The sequence below is a fragment of the Chelonoidis abingdonii genome, chromosome 9 (genome assembly GCF_003597395.2).
Source record: "Chelonoidis abingdonii isolate Lonesome George chromosome 9, CheloAbing_2.0, whole genome shotgun sequence".
NCBI classification, from domain to species: Eukaryota; Metazoa; Chordata; order Testudines; family Testudinidae; genus Chelonoidis; species Chelonoidis abingdonii.
In genome coordinates, this window is record NC_133777.1 from 51,021,774 (window position 1) to 51,046,811 (window position 25,038).

Genomic DNA, 25,038 nt, shown 5'->3' on the forward strand with positions numbered 1-25,038 from the left:
GATTCAAATCAATATTTAGAATATTTTGTTTGACCCAAATTAGTATTTTTTTTTGTTTCTACAAAAATATTTTTTTTAAATCCAGTTTTGGTTTGAAACTAACTAAAATATTTATTCTTTTACATTTTTCTGTTCAACCACCGAATCAAAAAATCAATTATTTGCTCATCCCTATCTGGTGGGAGGCACTACAGACCTTGCAGGTTTGGCCCCAGATATTCTACCTGAATCTATTGGACTGTGGATAGTGGAAAAGACATAGACAATAAATGTTGGGGAACATATGTACTAGGAGCTTAACTGATGTCAAATGATATTTTCTTAACAATTGATTTTTTGCTGTATTAAGACACATCGGCCAGGGAAATTGGGTTCATGGGAGAATCTTTTTCATGTATTCTAGTATTGGTCTCTTAAATCATTGTGGTTTCTGAACAATTTGAGAGACTTAATATTTCAAATTGTCCTTAAGAGAAGAAAGCAGTGGGATAGGAAAGCCATGTTTGATCAAAAAGTTCTGTAGTGGATAAAAATGGCATATTTTCTAATTTAGTTTCATTCATTACTAGGCAAGTTATATGCACATGTTCACTCATGCAGGGAGCCCCACTGAAGGCAACAGGAATGCACATATGACAAAACTGTTTGCATAAGTAGAAGTTTGCAGGATCCAATCCTAAATTACTAAAGACAAACAGCTAGACATTGCACAATAATTCAGGTACGATAAGGGAGGGGAGTGATTAGTGCAGAGGAGATACACCTACTGTTAACAGTATATAGCAATCAGTAGTCAAAAGCTTACTGCCTTTAGGAAAGCAGATTGTAGAGTGAGACAGTAAATGAGCTAGCAGCAAGTGCTGCTGAGTAAATGAAAGAGCTGCTGCACTGTGGAACCTGATGTGAGCAAAACACAAGCAAATCTTTCTGAGTGGAGAAGCAGCTGTCCCCCAGGAGGAGCAAACGGAATTACTTCTAGAAGAAATATGTGAGTGATAGAAGAAATTTGTGAACTGGGAGACTGAGAGACCTCACACTAGAAGCTCGCACATTCCATCTTAACCCATCTTCAGGGTAATGTAATTTAATACAAAACAAACAACAAAAACATCCCCACACTAATGCAAGGATAAAGTTCCTCTAGTTAGAACTCAGCAGTTAGGAAATGCAAATGTTATGGTTGACCATGTAGCCTCAACTCTGCTTGTTTCATACACAGTGGGGACTATTAAAATAAGACATTATAATATCTCTTTCTCCAATAACATATGTATGCAATATATCAACTTAGTACAGCTAAGTAAGACAGGATCAATGCCGTCTGAACTGTGGGCAGTATGCAGACATCAGGAGGTGTGAGTGGAGAAGCTATGCTGGGGAGGGAAGCCTCTATATCACCTAAATGCTGGGGATGTGAGGCACTTCATGCTGGGTCCAAATCAGCTGGTGTAGAGGCTAGCATTGTCTATGACCCAAGATAAGGACCACTTGATCAATGTATGGCTCAGAATACTAATGGTTTGAGGGGATAGATTAAATCCCCAAACTCCTGCAGAGTTCTCATACAAAATCTATTTACTTGGTCTTTGTGTGAAGGGTGGTGAATTTGACCAATAGTGGCCAGTATTGTATTGGGGTGTATATATAAGGAGTTAACAATTAAATATCATGAAACTTTAGGTAACTACGACACTGTCAGTTTTACATTAACATAATGTTTAATACAATTAGGTATTTAGCACATGTAAACACACATATATTCTTGACAGTTTATAGAAAGTTGCATGTCATGGTTGTTTAATTTGTAACATTAGATGTATAGGGCCAAATCTTCAGCTGGTATAAATTGGTATAGCTCTTGCAAAGTTATATAAATATGAGGATATGGGAAGAGAACAGGAATGGTGGCAGGCTACGAGGCTAAAGTGCAATACTCAACATGCAAACCAAGGTGCTTAGCAACCCACTCCTTTTTGAGGTCTTGTAATAACTGGCACGCAGCAGCAATGCTCTTTTTAATTCAGGATTGGGTTCCTCTACGCTGTCTCACCAGTTCAGTACTTTTTATCTTGTGCTTATTATGCACAGATATTGGGAACTGCAGTACACAAGAATAAGTCAAAATCAGAAAGCAGGTTGAACTTAGAAATGTACAATTATTTATAATGTGTTTGCTCAGATCAAAACTCAAAATAATTCTCTAGGACATTCTGCTATGCATTTTTTTTTAAAAGATGGAATCTCTATAAAACCTCATATCTAAATGAATGTTTCAAAATCTATTTGTGATTAGTTCTTAGATTTATGTGCATAGATATGTTTTAATTTTGATCCCTATACACTATAGAACTTTTCTATAAGGGGAATGTTAGAAGAGAACATATGACCTGACTGCTTTAGAGATCGGTTTTATTTTGATTGGAAGAAAAGAGAATTACTTAGAAATCAAAAACACAAGATAGGAAAGAAATCCAGAATCTATGGGAACCAAAGGCTTGAACCAAAGCCCTTTTAAATCAATGGGAGTCTTCACTTCATTAGTGACTTCAATGGGCTTGTAATCAGACCCTTAGTACTGGTATTATAGTAGTAGAAACTAATCCTGACCTTCTGATGCATATAATTCAGCCAATCAACATGATCATACAGTAGAACTGATGGAGTGATTTGGAACTTCATCAGACTCATTAAAGTGCTGTTCTAGTCTGAAGTGACTCTAAAAACAGTACTGCAAGGTTTTACATATTCCAGTTGAGTCCGCCAAATGTGCTCAGTTTATGAGGTGTGTTTTTTTTTAAATCACCTTTCTGAAAATTGCTAGCCCTCCAAACTCATGCTGCATACTTTCCTTCTTGCCCATCACCATCAGTACCAAAAGTTCTAAAGGACTGTTTGAGCTATCAGTTACACTTGTGCAATCCATTGTCCTCCCTGAATTTGCACAGGGTTTGCGCAAGTGTCACTAACTAATTAGAACTTTGTAAATTATTCTGTGGGTTAGGCACAAGAAAGAAGGGTTGTCTCTACTGAAGAGTTAACTCAAGTTATCTCTTTTTTTTTTTGAGCTAGGTCAGGTGAGAGCAGCCATGCTGCAGTAACACTTGAGCAACACAGTGGTTGTGTTAACAACCGATAAGTGCTACTCAATCTTTAGCCTAAACCCTACCATGGACCTGCCAGCTCAAGGTAAAAGTGCCAGCACATGCAGATTAAGGATTTTTGTTTGTGGACAGGACTTGAGTAAGAAACAACACTTGAGTTAACTCTATAGTGAAGACAAGCGCTTAATAATGTTAGGCATGGTTAAAAGAAATAACAGCAGTAACCATGTCTCTATTCTAAAGTCAGCAACTATGACACTGAAAACACACCAGATGTTTTTGAATAGGAGAATGCCATTTTTACAACTGCATTTTTCAGAATAGAAAAACACTCAAATTAGGACTATCCAAAAAGGGAGAGCAACTGGGTTAAGTTCATTGAGCTACTTAACTTAGCACCACTCTGTCCTTTAGATGGATGTAGCTCACCACAAAGACAAGGCAGGTTTGCATGCTGAGGTAATGGAGGAGCCGGTCCAAGGATCTGGACAATAGTTGTTGATTGACACTTCTAGTATAATAAGAATCATCTAGAGAAAATACTGTAAATCTGGACAGTGTCTTGTATTAAACAGGCAGGAACAAAAAGTGACCTGCCCCAAAAAAGGACTTCCCACACTTAAGATCCCTGAGAATGATGGTTGTTATGAATCGTAAATAGAATTGAAACAGAAGTTGAAATGAGGCATTGAATAGGTACAAAATACTATTTTGACACAAAGTTAAGCAGAAAGTCATTGTTTATCACCTACATCCCGAAGCTCTTGGAACAAGGTAGGTGTTTAATTACTTAGGGGTCCACAGATGAGACAATGATTTGGGTATCCAAATTCTATAGATGAAATCTGCAGTGCTACCTAGCATCTGTGGTTCCAGCCCCCCAAAAGCTATTGCCATTCTAATATCCATTGCTTTGACATTAATCTTAGGTTCCGGAAAAGACTTCTACTTGCTGGAATTGTGAATGTTCGAAATATCATTTTGAACACGTTGCAGCCGAAAGGAATAAATATACTAAGAAGGTAATTTACAAAGAGGATCATTTTTCACATTTGGTTTGGAGGTCTGGAGTAAACTACAAGATGTACAGACCTAGGAGATACATTACAACCGCTCTTCTATTTCTAATGAACACCTGATTCTTGATTCTTAATCTAATTTCCTTTTAGCCTGGTATTTCTGACATCCTGCTATTCAGATTATGTTTTCTGAATGTTTTTTGGTATTGGTTTATGCAATAATGAGGAACATTTGTAACATTCAATTACCTTTTTACTAAGACTTACTTTTCATTTGTTTAAATTTTGTTTCTTGATGTAAAATAAATATGGTTTAAAAGATCTTAATATTCAAAATATATTGAAATATAAAAGAAATTTTATTGAGCAACATTTTAAAACTTAAAATATTTTGTTAAAATGTGCGAACAAAAGAACTATATCAGCAATATATTTTAGCTGTTTTGAAATTATAGTAATATACATATTTTAAAAATAGTTTATTCCTTATTCTTAGTTTTTAAATACATATGTTTAAATTGCTGTAGTCATCTTCCTGGTCCATCACTCTGTTTATGTAACTAGAGTTGGCTGGAAAAATTATGACAAAATATTTTTTGTTGGGATTTGCCGGTTCATTGAAACAAAAATATTTTGTGAAGACAGTTCTATTTTGACAGAGTTACTACAGAATCCAGACATGGTTCTGATGTAAAACCTGCCTGGTTTCCTGCCAGCCCAGCACCTCGTCAACTTGGGCTTCCAGGGTCTTAGACACTGAAGCAGCCCACGATGCAGACTGCAGAGCAGGGGTTCCATTTCTTTTTGGGAAAATTTTTGAAACTTTTGGTTTTTCTTCTTTACCAGGATAAAACCAACTTTCTAAATATTCAAATCATCCACGAAATGGAAGTACCTTTCTTCACCCAACTATATATGTAACCTCCTCCCCTCTTTCTTTAAGTCCCTCCATGGACTCCCCCTCTTCCACTTCATCGAATATGACCTGTTATCTCTACTTTCAAAGCCTTCCACACTCTAGTCCCATCATACATATCTGACCTTATCATAGCATCTCCCACCTTGTGCAGCTGATGATACCCACGCTTCTCAGACAAGTCCTCTCATGCTTTCTCACATGTTGCTCTTTAAGAGTGGGAGAAAAACTCCCAGTCAATAAACAATTAATAAAGCCACTTCCTTATTCTCAAAGTCCCTCCTTAAAACTCACCTTTGCTCTGTACATATAGAAAACTGCAAACTGATAATGGCTAAGGAGGAAGTGAGCTGTGATCACTACTACTGACAGGCAAAGAATTGGACACATTCTATGATATTTCTTAACCTGTCTCTCACATCACATCTTGGTCCGCTTCTTTGTCTCATCCACATGTTATAGCTTGTCTTTTAAATGATAAACTCCAAGATAGGAACTTTCACTTATATGTTTGTACAGTGAGGCCCATCCTGGTTGAAGTATTTAAATGCTAACTCCTTGTGAATGATAATCTTGGAAATCATTATTACTATTTATCATATGGTTGTTCATTGTACTATAAAGTATGTTATCAACATAAACGATATTAGTCACTGAGATAGGCAGTGAACAGTAGGACTGAACACTGGCTCGGTGCTACATGACAAGGGTATCTGAAATTCACTCATGAATTGTTGGTGGGCTTTTTTGTTTTGTTTTTGTTCATTTGACTTTTAAAACAAAATTATAATGTCATGTGGGGTGGAAAGCACTTCCTGTGCTCCTGCAGTGGTGGAAGGAGGAGCTAAGCCTGTACAGTGCATACTGCTTTCAGGGCTCATGGATGTGGATGTGTGAATACAGAGGAATGGGTTTTTGCTACTCCTCTAAAACACTAGCCCGTGTGTTTCCTTCAGTGCTCTCCTAGTGGATCTGTCTAGAGAGTGAGAATGGAGTAGGGTTAAGAGATTCTTAGTAACACGGTTCAGTTTAGAATTTGAAATATTAATAAAATTGGAAATACCACAAAGCTATTAAAAAAATTTCTGTAATGTATTGCATTGTGCAGTCAGTCACTTCTAAAGCAGGGGTTCTCACAACAGATTTTTTGGGGGCCTCAAAGTGGAGCCACCAACTCTTGCTGGTGGCAGCTCTGACAATTTTTCCTAAAATTCTTAATTAACTTTAGGAAAAACAAATATACATACATATACATGTCCAAATCATTATAATTTATTTATGTAGGATATTTTTTTGCAGACTCAATAATAAAAATAATATACAGTTGTCTTTAGTCTTCACTGGACCTAAAACGAATAGAAACACAAGGTGCTTTGCACATTCTTGTCTTTTGTTGTTGTTCTTGTTTCTTTAGCTTTTTTGGTTGCTTGTTTTAACTTGCTAGCTGGTAAGTCTGCTGCTGTGAAAAGTGATATATGTATGTTTTTTAATATCACTTTTCATAGCCTCTCAGCTACCTACTAAGTCTGCTGTGAAGAGAGATATTAACAAACATACAAATATCAATTTTCACGAGCAGACTTACTCAGCCCCATCAAGCTTGGGGACAAATTAAGCCCTGGGTGGAGCTGGGGAGGTGGGTAGGGAGGCAGCAGGGTCATGGGAGAATCAGTGAGGGGCTGGAAGAGGCAGCGGGGGCTAGGAGCGATGGGGTGGGGTGGTGAGCCGAGGGTTGGGACTTATGGTTGGGGTCTGGAGTCCAGAGCCACCCAGAGGATTGAGGGGGCCTGGGGCAAAGCTGGGGAGCTGTGGCACTTGTACTTACCTGGCGGCAGTCCAGGTCTTCAGCGGCATTTCAGTGGCAGGGGGCCCTTCAGTCACTCCGCATTTCCAGCAGCACTGAAGGGTCCCCCACTGCCAAAATGCCGCTGAAGACCCGGACCGCCGCCTGGCCAGGGCTCGCGGGGCCCCTGTGGGGCCCGGGGCCTAGGGCAAATTGCCCCACTTGTCCCCCCCCCTTCTCTGGGCAGCCCTGCTGGAGTCTGAAGCCACAATCGGATCATGGGGTCCCATGGCTGAAAGAGACAATGGGACCAGAAGCAATGCTGGGAGGGGTGAGCCCAGGGCCAGAATGGTGATACCTGCCACCATGTGGCTGGGGCTTGGCAGCTGGAGCGTGCCACCACAGAGCTGAAACCTGAAGCCTGAGCTCCACTGTCCCCAGGAAGATGAAGAATTCACACCAGCTCCCTGCTTCTCCAGCGTTTGTGGCTCCAGAGGGCGGCAGGGCCCAACCCCTGTGGGTGGCCTTGGAGGAGGAGCCACTGCTAAAGAAGCAGTTCGGCAGTGGGTCCCTCAGTCCCTCTCAGAGCAAAGGACCTGCTGCTGAATTGCTTCCAAAGAGTGGAGCGGCACAATCACACTGCTGCGGGGTTTATTTTATTTTATTTTATTTTTGCCGCTTGGGGCAGCAGAAAACCTGGAGCCGGCCCTGCCTCTGCTTTGCCTCTGCAAATCACCACCAAGGAATCTGTTACTGTGAAAAACTGCTGGTGGCTGCATTTGAGAAAGGCTCCACGCATTGACCATTCAGAGTTTTGCTTATGGAGACCCTGCAGGCTGCTGAGGTTTAGCTACTACATAAGCTCTTTCTCAGTGATGAGAAAGAGATGGGAATCCTGCACTGCTGCCTGGAATATGTGGCATTAGGAGAAAAGTAATACTTACTGGCATTATTCCAATGTTTCTGAAACCATTTTAGTGATGTTCATGAATCACTGGACACGAAAGCTTTATGCTCCCAATTTGGATTGTCTGTTTTGTTTTGTTTTTTTAATGTATAAAATATGAGCATTGTTGCTGACATCAGTTTTTACAAAATAGTGCACTATACCAACTATGCCAGCCAGCAGATCAGGCTAGGCAGATAGGAGAGCAGATCCTGCAACATCTCCAAGTGTGATGCAATGGGCTTGATTCTCCAGTGCCTTGCAGCTTGTGCCATCATTTACACCTGTGCAATGTGGGCATAAAAAGCTCCCAAATTCAAAGCCTCCACTCATTTACAATGCTATCACTGGGGTAATGAAGGGAGAATTCTGGTTCTATAGCATCGTGCATCCACCTGGCACAAGCATCATGGACTACCCAAGTGTGAGGCAATGGAGGATCAGTCTCATTGTGCCTGAGTCAGTCACAGTGCCTCTGGAGCAGAGTGTTAAAGGCTCAAATGAACCCTAAATACTTGAAATAGCCAGTTGGTTTTTGTTCTGGTGGCCATTGTGTTTTACATGTGTGCAAAGATGAGTATACGTTGTTTGCAACCCTGCAACAAACTTCTGTGGAGGGGTGAATTTCATCCTTGTGATAAAGATTCTGTTGCTTTGACAAAGTTTTTTTTATTGCTTGTAACAGGTGCTAGATTAATAGAACTTGGAACTAAGAGTCTCTTCCCCTTGTTTCTAATCCCTTTAACAGGTATAGTACGGATATCAGCAGTGAAATCCTCCATATACTGTATCGCCAACATGCTCACAATTTATACTCATACAATTCATGTCCGTGACTGCCAACAACAGGTCAATTAGTGCCAGTGTGATGATGTATTTGGTGATATTAACTTTATTCAGTAGATTTGGACTGAGATTTCATAATCTACATCATGTGAAATGAGAATATCAGCCATCAGATAGGAAATGCTTTTAGTCACTAATATGGTCATATTAGAACCTGTGACCAAGAAGTGAAAAGGCTCTCCATTCCCAGGAGCCATGTAATCTCTCCATTTTGTTGTATGTAGTATTTATTAGGTGATTTTTAAATGTACCCTATAGATAACTTTTTTATAACTGTATCTTCTGTCTTAGAACACTGACAGATCAACAGAACATCTCAAAAGAATCACTGACTTATTCTGAGAAGATCCAAGATAAAGGCAAAGAACCCCCAGGTAAGCAAATAAAGGATATTTGTTTGAAAACTTGGGTCATTACAGCTTGTTTCAGTTGTTCCAGTGATAGTAGGGACTGGGGAAGTCATGATATTCTGCATGATTTATTAAATAGGGAAAGAAACTTGAATTGAGAAAGAAATTTCCTTTAGTAGCATATTATGGGTAGTGGTAGCTGCTCCATATTTAAGGTCTGATTGAGGGATCCTTTTGTAGTCGTTTCCTACTAGTGTGTTCATTTGGCCTTTGTATATCCTTGCAAATTGTATTGAATAAAGTTTCAGGCTGGGTGTGAGGTGCATGGCTGATAGGGTTGTGGGGAGTGATGAAGAATGAAAATAAAACTTGAACTGCGGTAAATCAGGGTGACCCAAAACTGCTTGGAGGTTTGTGTAAACCTATGTGACCAGACCAATTTCACCAGGCTCTAGAGTGGCCTTCATCTGGCTTTGAGAGAATTACTATATAATAGTGAAAAAACTAATCTAATTGTAGGCAGAATCTCACGGGGTCCCCTGTTAGCTTTACCACGGCAGCCTGTTCACAAGTTTTGAAATAATAGGAACCCTTATAGAACTGTGTGTGTGAGGCAATGACACTAGGCTGTAAGATGAAGAAATGACAATGTTCCACAGGAATCTTATATGCAGACTTTTAGCTACAGAAAAGCCATTCTAAGCTCACACAAAAGGCTTTTTATTTAACAAAGGTATGGACAGCTGGCAGATTCATTCTGTAAAGCCAATTACAAACAAGAATAGTCAAATGTGGTCCCTAACTGTCCAATGTTCAGAGTTCAGAAGTATTTGATGGGACCTTTTGGGACACATTACATGTATAGATCATTACTAAGGCTCTGCTTTAGCCATGTACTTGGCATGCTCCTGACTTTAAGCACAAGTTATCCAAATACCTTGCTGAATCAGGGCCTTGTGTAAGTTTTTATTAGCTTTGTTCTTCTATTTGTGTCAATGAACCTGTAGCAGTGTCCAGAGTCCATGTTAACTTTCTGTTTGACAGATAACAAACTTCGTGCTTTGAGATGGTACACAAGTACAAGTGCTAAGTCACAAGGCAAGGTTGGGGACTGAATGCTCAAGAATGTTCTCAGAAGTTCTATAGGAAAAAACTATAATAACAGTCACATGTTAAGAGAAGAAAGCCTTTAAGAAGGGAGAGCACCACACTCAGTCTAGGACTAGGTTGTTACAGTCTAGGACTAGGTTGTATACCTAGAGAGTAGGAGGGAATCCTGTTTGTTTTTTAGTAGAACCCTTTAGTGAGTTTTTCTCTTGTTGTAATCAGTGGACACTGAAAGTTCAGAACTATAACCTTGAGGGATAAAACTGCTGATTAAAAGATGGATTCATTTTTTATTGCTGAGCCAGCAGATCCATTCCATCTTGTCTTCCCAATCCCACAGGGTTTGGGGCCAGGCCCAGATTTTGATATCCTCTGAACTGATGTAAATCCAAGTAACTCCACTGAAGTCAGTGAGAGTTGCTTACTGGCTTAAAATGTATGTAAGTGGAATGAGAATGGGGTCCAGTTCTAACATAATTGGCCTGATTATCCTCTCATGAATGCCAGTTTTACATTGGTGCAACATAATTGACATTAGTGGAGTTACTACTGATTTACTTCAGAGTGGGACCAAGATCCAGTTAAAATTTGTCTTAATTGTAAGAAGCCATCCAACTTGACTAATATAATATTATTAGATTTGTTGTTAACTTATTTGCATCCCTTCCCAATTTCCCTTTTTTCGTAGGGCTACAGAGATTCTCAAAGTGGAGGTCGTGACCCCTCAGGGGATTGCAAGGTGGTTACAGTGGGGTTGCGAGCTGTCAGTCTGTGGGGCTGATAGCCCCAAACCCCTATGAAATTAAATTAAATTAAATTACCCTCTCCCCATTTTTAATTTATAAGGGGGGAAGTGTCACACACAGAGGCTTACTGAGTAAAAGGAGTCACCAATACAAAAAGTTTGAAAACCTCTGGGCTACTTAATGGCAGAGTCCAAATGAGGCATTCTGTAAGGGATTTCTTTATTTCAATGCTTACAGACAACCTTTGCCTTAGTAGTAGTTCACTGCAGTTAGTGAACAATGCATTCTATTATAATTTGCTAATGCTGCATTTTCCCCCACAGAAATAGATATAACGGAGTTTCACATGCTGAAATATTTTACTACTTTTAGCCTAATTGAAAATGATGTCTGCTGTTTGTTAAATATATTTTCTTTTGGAGGCTAGAAAAACCTCTGTTTTCATTTTCCAGGGTACAGGCTTATAAATAGAGGATTGATAAGATAACAGTAGGGGCTAAAAGGAGTGGTACAGAGATAAGCAGCAACTTGAGGGAAGGATAAGGGCTGGTAAGTACAGAACAGAGTATTCTTTCATGAGGGCCACAGTTAGTAAAAAGGTCTTAAGAGAAATTTCAACCAGGGAAGTAACACTTTGTCAGCTTGTTACGCCTCATGCTTTGTTATAGTGGGTTTTATGATTTTGTTGATCAAACCATATTAAAGGAGAATGGATGGTCTCTTGGTTAAGTCTCAGTTCTGGGAGTAACAATAATTCAGTTCTAATGCCAGCTCCATCACAGATTTCCTGTTTGAAGCTGAGCCAGTCCCTCTGGACCAGATACTGCTCCTATTCAAGTCAATGCCAAAACATGTGTTGACTTTAACGGCCTGATCCTGTTCTTACTGCTCTCTCGGGCCTCAGTTTCCCTTACCATAAAACGGGGATAATTCTTACTCCCCAAGTGTGTCAGTCCAACTTAATTAAAGCTTGTAACATGCTCTGAGATCCTTGGATTAAAGCTGCTGTAAATATAGGCTTGACAGAATTAGATTTTTATTCTTTTATTCAGTAGAACCTTGGGAATGGAGGTTGTTCATAACTCTGAACAAAACGTTATGGTTGTTCTTTCAAAAGTTTACAACTGAACACTGACTAAATACAGCTCTGAAACTTTCCTATGCAGAAGAAAAATTCTGCTTTCCCTTTATTTTTTTAGTAGTTTATGTTTAAGACAGTACTGTCCTGTATTTGCTTTTTCTGTCTTTGCCACTTCCAAATAAGGTGTGTGGTTGACCAGTCAGTTCCTATCTCTGATGTTATACTGTAATTTCAATAGAAATATCAATGTTTATTTTTAAGCATTTTTTCTATTTTTAAATTTTCATAGTTGCAGGAACTAAGGCGGCGAAAGAATCAGACAATTATTTAATGACAGATGTTGCGATTCAAAAAGTTAAAGATTTATAACCATTACAATATAAATTGTGAACATCACATGTCAAAATAGACAAAGTAAATAGCCTTAAATTAGACTCTGATATGTTCTCAAGCATAATTTCTTACTTTGCCTGTCTGTACATTTCAGTGATCATTGATGGAAATATTTTGTCATTGGTTTGTGTGTGTACAGTGAAATGATGTTTGTTAACTGTACAGATAAAAATTGAATCTTTCCATACCTATATAAATGTATAAAGTACTATTATATATGCAGTGCTTTTAATCTTAAAGGCATGCGCAGGGGGATCTAGTATTTGTGGTCAGAAAATACATAATTTAGAGGGCTGTTCAAATTTGTTTTATTGAAACTGTTTTTCACTGGAGAACTGGGTTTTGAGCTAAACTGCATTTTTCATAAAAAGCATCTGCTTTACATGGGAAATTATTATTGTTTTTGTTGAAAAACCAACTGCCTGAAAACGGAAATATTTGTAAATGGATCTGCCACTGTGGTACCTTGAGAGCTGCAGTTCATTTGCCTTATGTCTCCCATTCGCCTCTAGGATCAGGCTTTCATGAAGCACTGCCTCCCCATCAGAGGGAGAGACCAGGGTACAGCCCAGGAAATTTAATCCAACCAGGGAGCTCAACCCACAGAGGAGAATGGGGCAGGGGAGGGGGCATGAGGCATCCAAACTACAGTTTCTAAAAGGCACCACAGTGGCATATCTGAATCAAAATATTTTGGTTTTCAAATTTTTTGGGGGGGAAAAATCCTTCCTATAGGGGAAAAAATAATTCTGACAAGCTCTAATATGCAGTGAATGATTGAGCCAGCAGTGCCCAGAATCCAAACAAGTAATCTTAATCAGTGTCATGCTTCAATAGGGAAAAAGTGACACAGAAAAGTGCCAAAGGGGGTAGGAGCAATCAGAGCTGCAAGAAGAGGGCACAAAAACCTTTCCATATGCTGCACCAAGGAATTTTAGGCTGCACTTAGTTGTGTTAACCCCTATGAGATGAAAAGGTCATTTACTTTGCTGATGGGCTCAATGTATCTACATATACAATTTGCTATGTCATGGTGCATTTAAAAAACAACAATATGAAAGCGTCGTTTTTTAGGTCCAGATTGGTTTCAGTTAGTGCTCTGAGTTCATCAGCTGTCTATACATCTAATTCAATTTGATCTTCAGACTATGCATAGTAGTTTTTCAGCTATGTGTGGTACTTACTTTGCTTTTCTGAAAATGAATAATCATCACATTCAGCCTTTAGCCAGTAGTTCTTTCCCAGGCTCTTTCTATGTCACCATGTGCCTCTGCTATTTGAGAGCAGAAAAGTTGTTTTCATTTGCTGCTGCTCTTACAAAGCCATCTAGGAAATGGAATAAAATCAGCCCCTTTAGAATCCTTTGGTTTATTTCCAGCATGCAGAACTATTTTCAGTTTTTCTTTTTCTACAGGCAGTCACATTACAGACACTGAAAGGGTATTCAAGTTCATATAGCTATCCTGTATACACGTGTAAGGGACCGAGATGTAGGCAGTCTAATGGTCACAAATGGCTCAGGCCTACCCACCAAAGACAGGCATCACCAGGCCAGAGCTGGAGGAATTGCAAGGTCAGGTCCCATAAACAAGAGTTAGGATCAGAGGCCTGGGTCAGAGACTGGCATAGGCAACACATCAGGTCACATGCCACCCCAGATTTCTGCCAGGATGGGAGTTGGGCTGAGCAATGCTAAAGGGACATGCCTGGGAAAGGCACCAGCCGTGAGCGCTCCTGCTGAGTCCTACTAGTTGTTGCCCAGAGCAGGGAAGCAAGACCGGACTGACAGCACAGCTCTCTGCCAGAGAGGGCACAGGGAAGCCTGCAGCTACAGTTACTTGCTTGAGTATGTGTCTGGACTAGCCTGCTATGGGTGCACAGAAGGGAGCTCAGGGAGTCACTTGAGGCAATGGGAGCGGGTTGGCAGCAGGGCCCGGGGAAGCTAGGGGTGGAGGGGAGCCCAGGGAAGTAGCAGGGGCCAGGGGCAATGGGTGGGGGTCTAGGAGAGGCAGCAGGGGCTGGAGCAATGGGGAGTTGGGTAGGGAGCCCAGGGAGGGAATGTTGGGGCCAGGGATGATTGGGGGATGGGTAAGGGGCCAGGGGAGGCAGCAAGGGCCAAGGACTATGAGGGGGGATGGTTGGGGGACTGGGGGAGGCAGTGGGGGCCAGGGTGTCAAAATACAACTTCGCCCAGGGTGCCATTTTCCCTAAGGCCAACCTTGGCAGGGCTGGTCTTAAGGGCAGGCAACCACCAAAGATGATGTGGTCATGGGGGTGCCAGAGTCAAGAGGGTGTTGCTGGAGGGTACCTTGGCAGTAGGGTGACCAGATGTCCCGATAAAATCAGTATCATCCTGATATTTGGGTGGTTGTCCCGATATTTCACTCCACCAGCAGCACTGTTTTGTTTGTTTGTTTGTTTGTTTGTTTGTTTGTTTTTGCTCTCCTGGCGGACACGCCTCCCATGTGTCCCGATATTTTCTTCATCTCATCGGGTCACCCTACTTGGCAGTCACCAGGAAGCTGACTGTGGCTCTGGCGGCAAGGGGAGAGATGTTCTGCCATTGTGTCCCCCGTCCCCAATCAGCAGTTACCAGTCACCTATGGCTGGAGATCAGAGGTAGTATCAGGTTAGAGTCAAAAGGCAGGAATCAGGGTTGAAGTCAGGCTAGAGTCAGAGATCAGGAGACAAGGCAAGGTCTGGTGTTGCAACAGGCCAAGGTCTGTGTGATTATCCAGACAACTTCCTGGGGCAACTCCTGGGGTTAAGTAGAGGTACTTGGCCAATCAGAAGGCAGCAGGATACAGTCACTCTGGGTCTCATAGGTGGTATTTCCTGCAGCACCTATTCTCCTGACCATGGCCTCTTGGTGGCACTGTGGAAATATTAGCTACCCCAGGCTCTGCAGACTTGGTTTCCAGTCCCTGGGTCCTTAGAATATGTCATAGCACTGCAGTGACTCAGCTTAATCTCAGTGAGCCTGAGTCTGTTCTCAGTTATGCTGGTGTGAATCAGAAGTGACCCCACCAAAGCCAGTGTAAAACTTGTACGAGTAAAAGCAAAATGAGTCCTGGTAATGTTCTGAAGTACATTTTAGTTGGTGTGGATAATAAAGAGAGTAATGTGACATTTAACACTTGTTTTTGGAGAACTGTTGAGCTACTTACCATGTCTGGAGTGAGTAGAAATTTGGATTATTCTTTTGAGACACAGATCTAGAAGTGTTGCTGACATGTTCTCTTCCCTTAAAGATGTGCTATCTCTGTGAATACAATAGATTAGAAAAAACATATTCTGGCTCTGTATTGCCTAATTTTGTTTCCAACAAGGAATCAATCTGCTCCAAAAATCCAGTTCTTCTTCACCTGCTTGAAAACCAAAACACAGTATAATTGTTCTTTCTCCTATATGCTAGTGATATGTAGCAGTGGGAGACCCATAACTGCATAATCAACAACTTCCTAAGTGGCCAACTCCAACAGATAGGAGAAATGAATTAGACTGACAATAAAGATTATGACTGGTGGAGAAGAAACCCTGAGTCTTGCATCTTGTCAACATAAACATGAGGTTGTATCTTTCAGTGTTCTCCTGATGGTTCAAGTATATAGTACAAGAGCATCTATTGATTTAGAATGTCCAACACGGCTACGTCTCTGATACTTGACTAACAGTTTACGCATTCTGCAAATTATGCTTAATCTTTAGCAGGTATCAGCAATGATTGACACCATTTTATTATTTAGTGACTCCAGGACTCCAGGAATAGGGTGGCATTAACATAACCATCACTTATTTGTACCATGATGTCTAGGAAGTGGACTTCCCGTGTAGATTGGTCCAGGCTGAGGTTGATGGTGGGGTGGAAGCTGTTGAAATTGTGGTGGAATTCTTCTAGTCTCCTTCCCATGGGTCCAGATGATGAAGATGTCATCAATGTAGCATAGGCCATGTTAACACCACCCCATACCGAAAACCCACCGACCGCTATGCCTACTGTCATGCCTCCAGCTTCCATCCCAGACACACAACATGATCTATCATCTACAGCCAAGTGCTGAGGTATAACCGCGTTTGCTTTAACCCCTCAGACAGAGACCAACAGCTGCAAGGTCTTCACCAAGCATTCTCAAAACTATGATACCCACACAAGGAAATAAGGAAACAAATCAAACAAGCCAGACATGTACCCAGAAGCCTTCTGCTGCAAGACAAGCCTAAGAAAGAAACCAACAGAACTCCACTGGCCATCACCTACAGTCCTCAGCTTAAACCTCTCCAACGCATCATCAGCGATCTACAACCCATCCTGGACAATGATTCCTCTCTTTCACAGGCCTTGGGAGGCAGGCCAGTCCTCGCCCACAGACAACCCACCAACCTTAAGCATATTCTCACCAGCAACCACCCACCACACCATAGTAACTCTAACTCAGGAACCAATCCATGCAACAATCCTCGATGCCAACTCTGTCCATATATTTACACCAGCGACATCATCACAGGACCTAACCAGATAAGCCACAACATCACCGGTCCATTCACCTGCACATCCACCTATGTAATATCTGCCATCATGTGCCAACAATGCCCCTTTGCTATGTACATCGGCCAAACTGGACAATCCTATGTAAAAGGATAAATGCACACAAGTCAGATATTAGGAATGCCAATATACAAAAACCTGTAGGAGAACGAACTTCTTCAATCTCCCTGGACACACAAGAGCAGATTTAAAGGTAGCCATCCTGCAGCAAAAAAACTTCAGGACAGACTTCAAAGAGAGAAACCTGCTGAAACTTCAGTTCATTCTGCCAAATTTGACACCATCAGCTCAGGATTTAACAAAGACTGTGAATGGCTAGCCAACTACAAAAGCAGTTTCTCCTCCCTTGGTGTTCACACCTCAACTGCTAGAAGAGGGCCTCATCCTCCCTGACTGAACTAACCTCATTATCTCTAGACTGATCTTTCCTGCATATTTATACCTGTCTCTGGAAATTTCCACCACATGCATCTGACGAAGTGCGTATTCACCCATAAAAGTGTATGCTCCAATACTTCTGTTAGTCTATAAGTGCCACAGGACTCTCTGTCGCTTTTGCCAGATTATGGCACTTCTACAGCAAGCTATAATGGAGGACTCCCTACCCAATTTTTAAATACTTGGTTTTGTAATGAATACCCATAAAATGTCTAATATTGCTGGATGCTCTAAGAAGAGTTTGTCAGAATTGAACAGGGGACATTGGAATTGTTATGCTATGAGTGACTCTCTATCTCCTACTTCCTTCTGCTCTTGTATTAGTCTTCGGAACATTGCTTCATAGAGCTGTGTCAGAGCCATCTCTGGAAAAAGCGTCCCAAGTGAAGCATGGGGGCACAAATCTATGGGAGTCTTGTTGTTTATTCAAAGTAAAGTTAATTTGAATTTCCAGTCTTCTCTTTGAATTACACTTCCTATTCTGTTGATATTTGTACAGCAGATAGTATGCATTGTTTTTTGCACTAACTTACTACATCAGACAGAAAATAAACATTGCCAGTGCACAGATTCACAATTATGTCTCAGGCAACAATAGACTTTGCAAAAGTGACAGCACAAAATGTAAATAAATAATTGAAGACAAACTTTTCTGCGCTCTAAGAGACAACCTTATGATATTTTGTACTTCTGTTGTGCATCCATGCTTTGAAGATGTCAAAGCATTTTTGAGGTAGGCAAATAATATTATCTTCATTCTACAGATATACCAAACCACAAAGAGGTTAAACCCAAGGTCTCATAGTGAGTTAGTTGGCAGAGCTGAAAGAGAACCTATGAGTCCAGAAACACTATAACCACTAGATGATATATTCATAATTTTTATTTTATTGTAGCCTGTGGTAGGTGTATCCTTGGGGATAATATTGGTCATTATTCACCTTGATTTTCCATTTTTCATTACAGTTGAAATTTTTGACATCAATTTTCATTTTGATTACTAATTTCAGTTTTTCTGGTGCCTTTTACCCAGTGATCTCAAAGCACATTACAAGCTTTAATTAATTACATCTCAACATCTCTGAGGTATAAGGATTATTATTCTCAGTTTACAGACGGGGAAATTAAGGCACATAGAGGTTAAACAACTTACTCAAGGTCATACAGTGTGTCTGTGACAGAACTAGGAATAGAACTCAGATGTCCTTCTCCTACTCTAAAAACTAGACATATGAGCTCCCTTTGTTAGAGCTTAGTACCATGTAATAGTTAGCTAAGGACATAAGACAGAGAGAGCGAGACAAGGAAACAGTAAAATGAGTGAGGATATTAATATAATAGGCACCACAGAAACTTGGTGAAATGATAAGCAATGGAACATGGTAATACCAGGGTACAAAATATATAGCAATGACAGAGTAGGTCATGCTGGTGGGGGGAGTGGCACTATATGTGAAAGAAAGCATAGAATCAAATAGAATAAAAATCTTCGATGAATCAAATGGTACCATTAAATCTCTCTGGATAGAAATTCTCATGCTTGAATAATAAGAATATAGAAGTAGGAATATACACCCACCACCTGACCAGGATGGTGATGGCAATTGTGAAATGTTCTAGGAGATTGGAGAGGCTATAAAAATAAAAAACTCAATAATAACTGGGGATTTCAACAATCCCCATATTGAATGGATACATGTCACCTCAGGATGGGATGCATAGATGAAGTTTCTTGACACCATAAATGACTGCTTCTTGGAGTAGCTAGTCTTGGAACCCACAAGGGGAGAGGCAATTCTTTATTTAGTCCTAAGTGGAGCACAGGATCTGGTTCAAGAGGTGAATATAGCTGAACCACTTGGTAATAATGACCATAATATAATTAAATTTAACATCTTTATGGATAGGAGGGACATCAAAGAAGCCCACTATAGTAGAATTTAACTTCAGAAAGTGGAATTACACAAAAACGAGGAAGCTAGTTAAACAGAAATTAAAAGGTACAGTCCCAAAAGTGAAATGCCTGCAAGCTGCATGGAAACTTTTTAAAAACACCATTGTAGAGACTCAATTTAAATGTATACCCCAAATTTAAAAAACATAGTAAGAGGACAAAAAAGTGCCACCATCATTAAATAACAAAGCAAAATAAGTGGTTAGAGACAAAAAGGCATCATTTAAAAACTGGAAGTTAAATCCTACAGAAGAAAATAGCAAGGTGCATAAACTTTGGCAAGTCAAGTGTAAAAGTATAATTAGGCAGGCCAAAAAAGAATTTGAAGAGCATCTAGCTAAAGGCTCAAAAACTAACAGCAATTTTTTTAACGTACATCAGAGCCAGGAAGTCTGCCAAATAATCAGTGGGACTACTGGATGATCAATGTGCTAAAGGAGCATCCAAGGAAGATTAGGCCATTGCAGAGAAGCTAAATGAATTATTTGCATTGGTCTTCACTGCACATAATATAAGGGAGATTCCCACACCTGAGCCATTCTCTTTAGATGACAAATCTGAGGAACTGTCCTAGACTGAGGTGTCAGTAGAGGCAGCTTTGGAATAAATTGATAAATTAAACAGTGATAAGTCACGAAGACCAGATAGTATTCACTCAAGAGTTCTGAAGGAACTCAAATATAAAATTGCAGAACTCCTAGCTGTGGTATGTAGTATTTAACCTATCATTTAAATCAGACTCTGTACCACATAACTGGTGGATAGCTAATGTGATACCAATTTTTAAAAAAGGCTCCAGAGATGATCCTCTCAATTACGGTAAACCTAATTTCAGAACCAGGCAAATTGGTTAAAACTATAGTAAAGAATTATCAGACACACAGATAAACACAATTTGTTGGGGAAGAGTCAGCATGGCTTTTGTAAAGGGAAATCATGCCTAACCAATCCATTAGAATTCTTTGAGGGGGTCAACAAACATGTGGTGAAGGATGATCCAATGGAAATAGCGTACTTGGATTTTCAGAAGGCCTTTGACAAGGTCCTTTGCCAAAGGCTCTTAAGTAAAGTAAGAAGTTTTGTGTTAAGAGGGAAGATACTCTCATACCTTAGTAACAGGTTAAAAGGAAACAAAGAGTAGGAATAAATGGTAAGTTTTCAAAATGGAGAGAGGTAAATAGCGGTGTCCCCCAGAGACCTGTACTGGGACCAGTGCTATTCAACATATTCATAAATGATCTGGAAAAAGGGGCAAACAAAAAAGTGGCAAAATGTGCAGACGATACAAAATTACTCAAGATAGTTAAATCCAAAGCAGACTGCAAAGAGTTACAAAGGAATCTCACAAAACAGTGACTGGGCAACAAAATGGCAGATGGAATTCAATGTTGATAAATGCAAAGTAATGCACATTGGAAAACATAATCCCAACTATACATACAAAATGATGGGCTCTAAACTATCTGTTACCACTCAAGAAAGAGATCTTAGAGTCACAGAATCATAGACTTTAAGGTCAGAAGGGAACATTATGGTCATCTAGTCTGACCTCCTGCACAACGCAGGCCACAAAATATCATCCACCCACTCCTGTATCAAACCCCTAACCTATGTCTGAGTTATTGAAGTCCTCAAATTGTGATTTAAAGATATCAAGGTGCAGAAAATCCTCCAGCAAGTCACCCGTGCCCCATGCTGCGGAGGAAGGCGAAAAACCCTCAGGGCCTCTGCCAATCTGCCCTGGAGGAAAATTCCTTCCCGATCCCAAATATGGCAATCAGCTAACATGGGCAAGACTCGCCAGCCAGACACCCAGGAAAGAATTCTCTGTAGTACCTCAGATCCCACCCCATCTAACATCCCATCACAGGCTATTGGGCATATTTACCGCTAATAGTCAAAGACCAATTAATTGCCAAAATTAGGCTATCCCATCATATCATCCCCTCCATAAACTTATCAAGCTTAGTCTTGAAGCCAGATATGTCTTTTTTTTCCCCACTGCTCCCCTTGGAAGGCTGTTCCAGAACTTCACTCCTCTGATGGTTAGAAACCTTCATCTAATTTCAAGTCTAAATTTCCTGATGGCCAGTTTATATCCATTTGTTCTTGTGTGCACATTGGTACTGAGCTTAAATAATTCCTCTCCCTCTGTGGTATTTATTCCTCTGATATATTTATAAAGAGCAATCATATCTCCCCTCAGCCTTCTTTTGGTTAGGCTAAAAAAGCCAGGCTCTTTGAGTCTCCTTTCATAACACTGGTTTTCCATTCCTCAGATCATCCTGGTAGCCCTTCTCTGTACCTGTTCCAGTTTGAATTCATCCTTCTTAAACATGGGAGACCAGAACTGCACACACTATTCCAAATGAGGTCTCACCAATGCCTTGTATAACACCTCCTTGTCTCTACTGGAAATACCTCACCTGATGCATCCCAAGACCGCATTAGCTTTTTCCATGGCCATATCACATTGGCAGCACATAGTCATCCTGTGATCAACCAATACTCCGAGGTCCTTCTCCTCCTCTGTTATTGTTTTTGTCGATAGTTCTCTGAAAACATCCACTTAATGTGGTGCAACAATCCAAAAACTCTAACGGAATGTTAGGAACCATTAGGAAAGGGATAGATGATAAAACAGAAAATATCATAATGCCACTATACAAATCCATGGCACTCCCATACCTTGAATACAGTGTTCTCTTTTCATAGAATCATAGGACTGGAAGGGACCTCAAGAAGTCATCTAGTCCAGTCCTCTGCACTTATGGCAGGACTAAGTATTGTCTAGACCATTCCTGACAGGTGTTTGTCTAACCAGCTCTTAAAGTTCTCCAATGATTTTTAGTTACCCCATCTAAAAAAAAAGATATATTAGAACTGGAAAAGGTACAGAAAAGGCAGAAAAATAATTAAGGGTATGGAACAGCTACTGTATGAGGAGAGATTAAAAAGATTGGGACTTTTCAGCTTGGAAAAGAGTCAACTAAGAAGGGATATGATAGAGGTCTACAAAATCGTGAACGATGTGGAGAAAGTGAATAAGGAAGTGTTATTACCTCTTCACATAACACAAGAGAAAGGGGTCACCCAATGAAATTAAGAGGCAGCAGGTTTAAAACAAACAGAAGGAAGTACTTCTTCACACAATGTACAGTCAACCTGTGGAACTCATTGCCAGGGATGTTGTGAAGGCTAGACATATAATGGGGTTAAAAGAAGAATTGGATAACGTCATGGAGGATAGGTCCATCAATAACTATTAGCCAAGATGGTCAGGGATGCAACCCCATGCTCTGGGTGTCCCTAGCCTCTGACTGCCAGAAGCTGGGAGTGGATGACAGGACATGGATCACTCGATGGCTGCCTGTTCTATTTATTCCCTCTGAAGCACCTGGCACTGTCCACTGTCATAAGACAGGATACTGAGTTAGATGGACCATTGATCTGACTCTGTATTGCTGTTCTTATGTTCTTACATAAATTGAAATGACACAGTTGTGTGGTGCTGCCTTATGATTAATGTGGGATATGCTAGTTAAACATTATGGCAGGGATTACCAGCTGGTACTGTTAAACATAGTCTTTCAAGCTTTTTTTCTTAGAATTAGAGCAAATTTCTAATCAAGAAATGCTGTATTGTTGTGTTGTTTTATTATGTAGTGGTCCTTTGAGAGAAGCTGTGGCAGATAACAGACAGTTTTCATTCTGCTTTACTCTCGATTTGGAGCCAATTCCTGAGACAGAGTAGCTTCCTGGGAACTGGATATTGGTGTATATGTTCCTGCCAAGCAGGAGGTGACACTGGTGTCAGAAGTGAGACACTGTTCTTGGAAGAAGAAGAAACAGTATATTAAATTAACACTATGGCAAATGACTAACTTTTTAGCCATGTTTAACACTTTTCAGTCAGTGATTGCTGACTTCTCTTTCAGGCCCCATGTCCTCCATCAGTGACCTTTCACTTCTTGTGAACGTGAAAAGTCTCATTAACTTAATTTCCTTTGCAGTCTTTCTTTATTCTCTACTTCTACCTTTATCTGTAATTTTTATAATTCTCTACAGCTAGGCTGGATCCTCTGGTCTGATTAATCTGGGCTCAGCATGGAACCAAGGGGGCAAAGTCGGTTTTATGCAACCTGTGTGGCTCCTCAATCCATATATATCAGTTGTACTTTATTTCAAGAGGCATTGCTCATTTTCGTTTCCAAGCTAGCTATGCTGCGTACCTATTTGGTGTCCCCTCACTTTTATTGCTGAAAGTTATTTACATCAGAACTAAAGAATCATGGAACTGAAGTTATAGCCTGTTTACACTAAAGGGATGAATCCCTCAACATTTTAAGTTTTCTGCAAGAATAATTTTATGTGCCCCTCATTCTGGATCTTTGTCCCACATTTTTCCCTATCTTAAGGCATTTTGAAGGCTGGTTTGGTTGTGGTACAATTTAGAACAGCTCTAGGGCTCAGGACTGCTCTGAGTTGCTCCCAACTTCCCCAGGAGTAGAGTGCAGCTGTTCTCTGGCCACATCCTCTTTTCCCAGACTATGACTTCCACGCTGACTCTACCGCACCTGGGAAATCCCCTTATGCTATGGAAAACTCAGGATACCAACTATGCCAGCTTTATGGCATCTTTACACTGTTGTGGATTGCTTTCCCACCCATTTTTGGACATATCTGGCTGTGTACACAAATGTTATTTCTGAAGCAATCATGTCCAGACTGTGAAATAGAATTCTTGTCAGCTTCAAATTTGGCATATGCGGAGTCATTGTTGGGAATGAAACAACTGTGCAAGAACTAAGGAAGAACACAGTCACAGCTTAATCTTTTTCTGCCTCCCTTTCCCCTGACCCCATCAACTGCTAGATCTGTGACTTTCCCATAAAAAGGATAGGTCAGTTCTTTGGCAACCCTACATGAGATTTGATGTGAAAATAAAAAATAGATTATTCAATTACAGCAGTTGGAGCATGGGAGTGGTAATATATCCTGATGTCAGGGAACTGAAAGGCCCTGCTTAGTCAGTGCATATACTGGGCTGTCCCACCTTCTGGCAGTTTTCCAGATGCCAAGATATATGAGATAATAAATTCATTGTTTTGACCCTGAAGCTTAATATTGTGTTATGAGGCAGTATTGTGGAAAAAAAGCTCAAAGTTTCACAAGTCATGCAAGCTCGCTTAAGGTTTGCTTTCTCCTTTGTTTCTTTGCAAAGCAATCAAACCGCAAAAGCATTAAAGCTCTGGCATGTGCAAAGAGCTTATTTTGTTTATTATGAAGTATTTATAACAAAAATTGCTGGCAGAGTATTAGGATTTATAATAATTTATGCCAAATTTCAACCTATTTTTTACTGGCCTGTGCCAAACGTAACCTAGTATTAAGAAGAGAGCAGATTGATTTCCATTCTCTGAATCTTGTTTGACAGTATATAAAAAACCAAAAAGAGTATCAGATACTTCCTCTTAGAGTTGACTTCAATTCTAACCGACATGAAATAGCTCCTGTTGAGGAGGCTGTGATGCTGGCAGGCCACCTGCCAACCAGACTGTAGGCATTAGCTAAGACCTAACAAACTCATAGCTGGAAACCAGATCAGTTCACCTGTATGTTAATTTTGCTCAAAATAGGCATTAATCTCATAAGAATATATTTAGTATTTAGAGTCTATGAAATGATTGTGAATTGCTGCATGTATTAATCTCACATATAATGTCAGTATTCTATGCTATAAGATAACATGTATGTTTTGCTTTATGACTTTGAGAATGTTTGCTCTGAACTTGTGAACCCAGGCACGGGA

General features: G+C 40.3%; 1 protein-coding gene across 1 annotated transcript in view; it reads left to right on the forward strand.

Moving 5' to 3' along the window:
* The window catches only part of ACSBG1 (acyl-CoA synthetase bubblegum family member 1), a 74,113-nt gene that overhangs the window by 11,282 nt on the left and 37,793 nt on the right, over positions 1-25,038 (forward strand). The window contains 2 exon segments of the mRNA XM_075069062.1: positions 4,031-4,123; positions 8,903-8,985. Coding sequence (XP_074925163.1) covers positions 4,031-4,123; positions 8,903-8,985 — 176 coding nt within the window.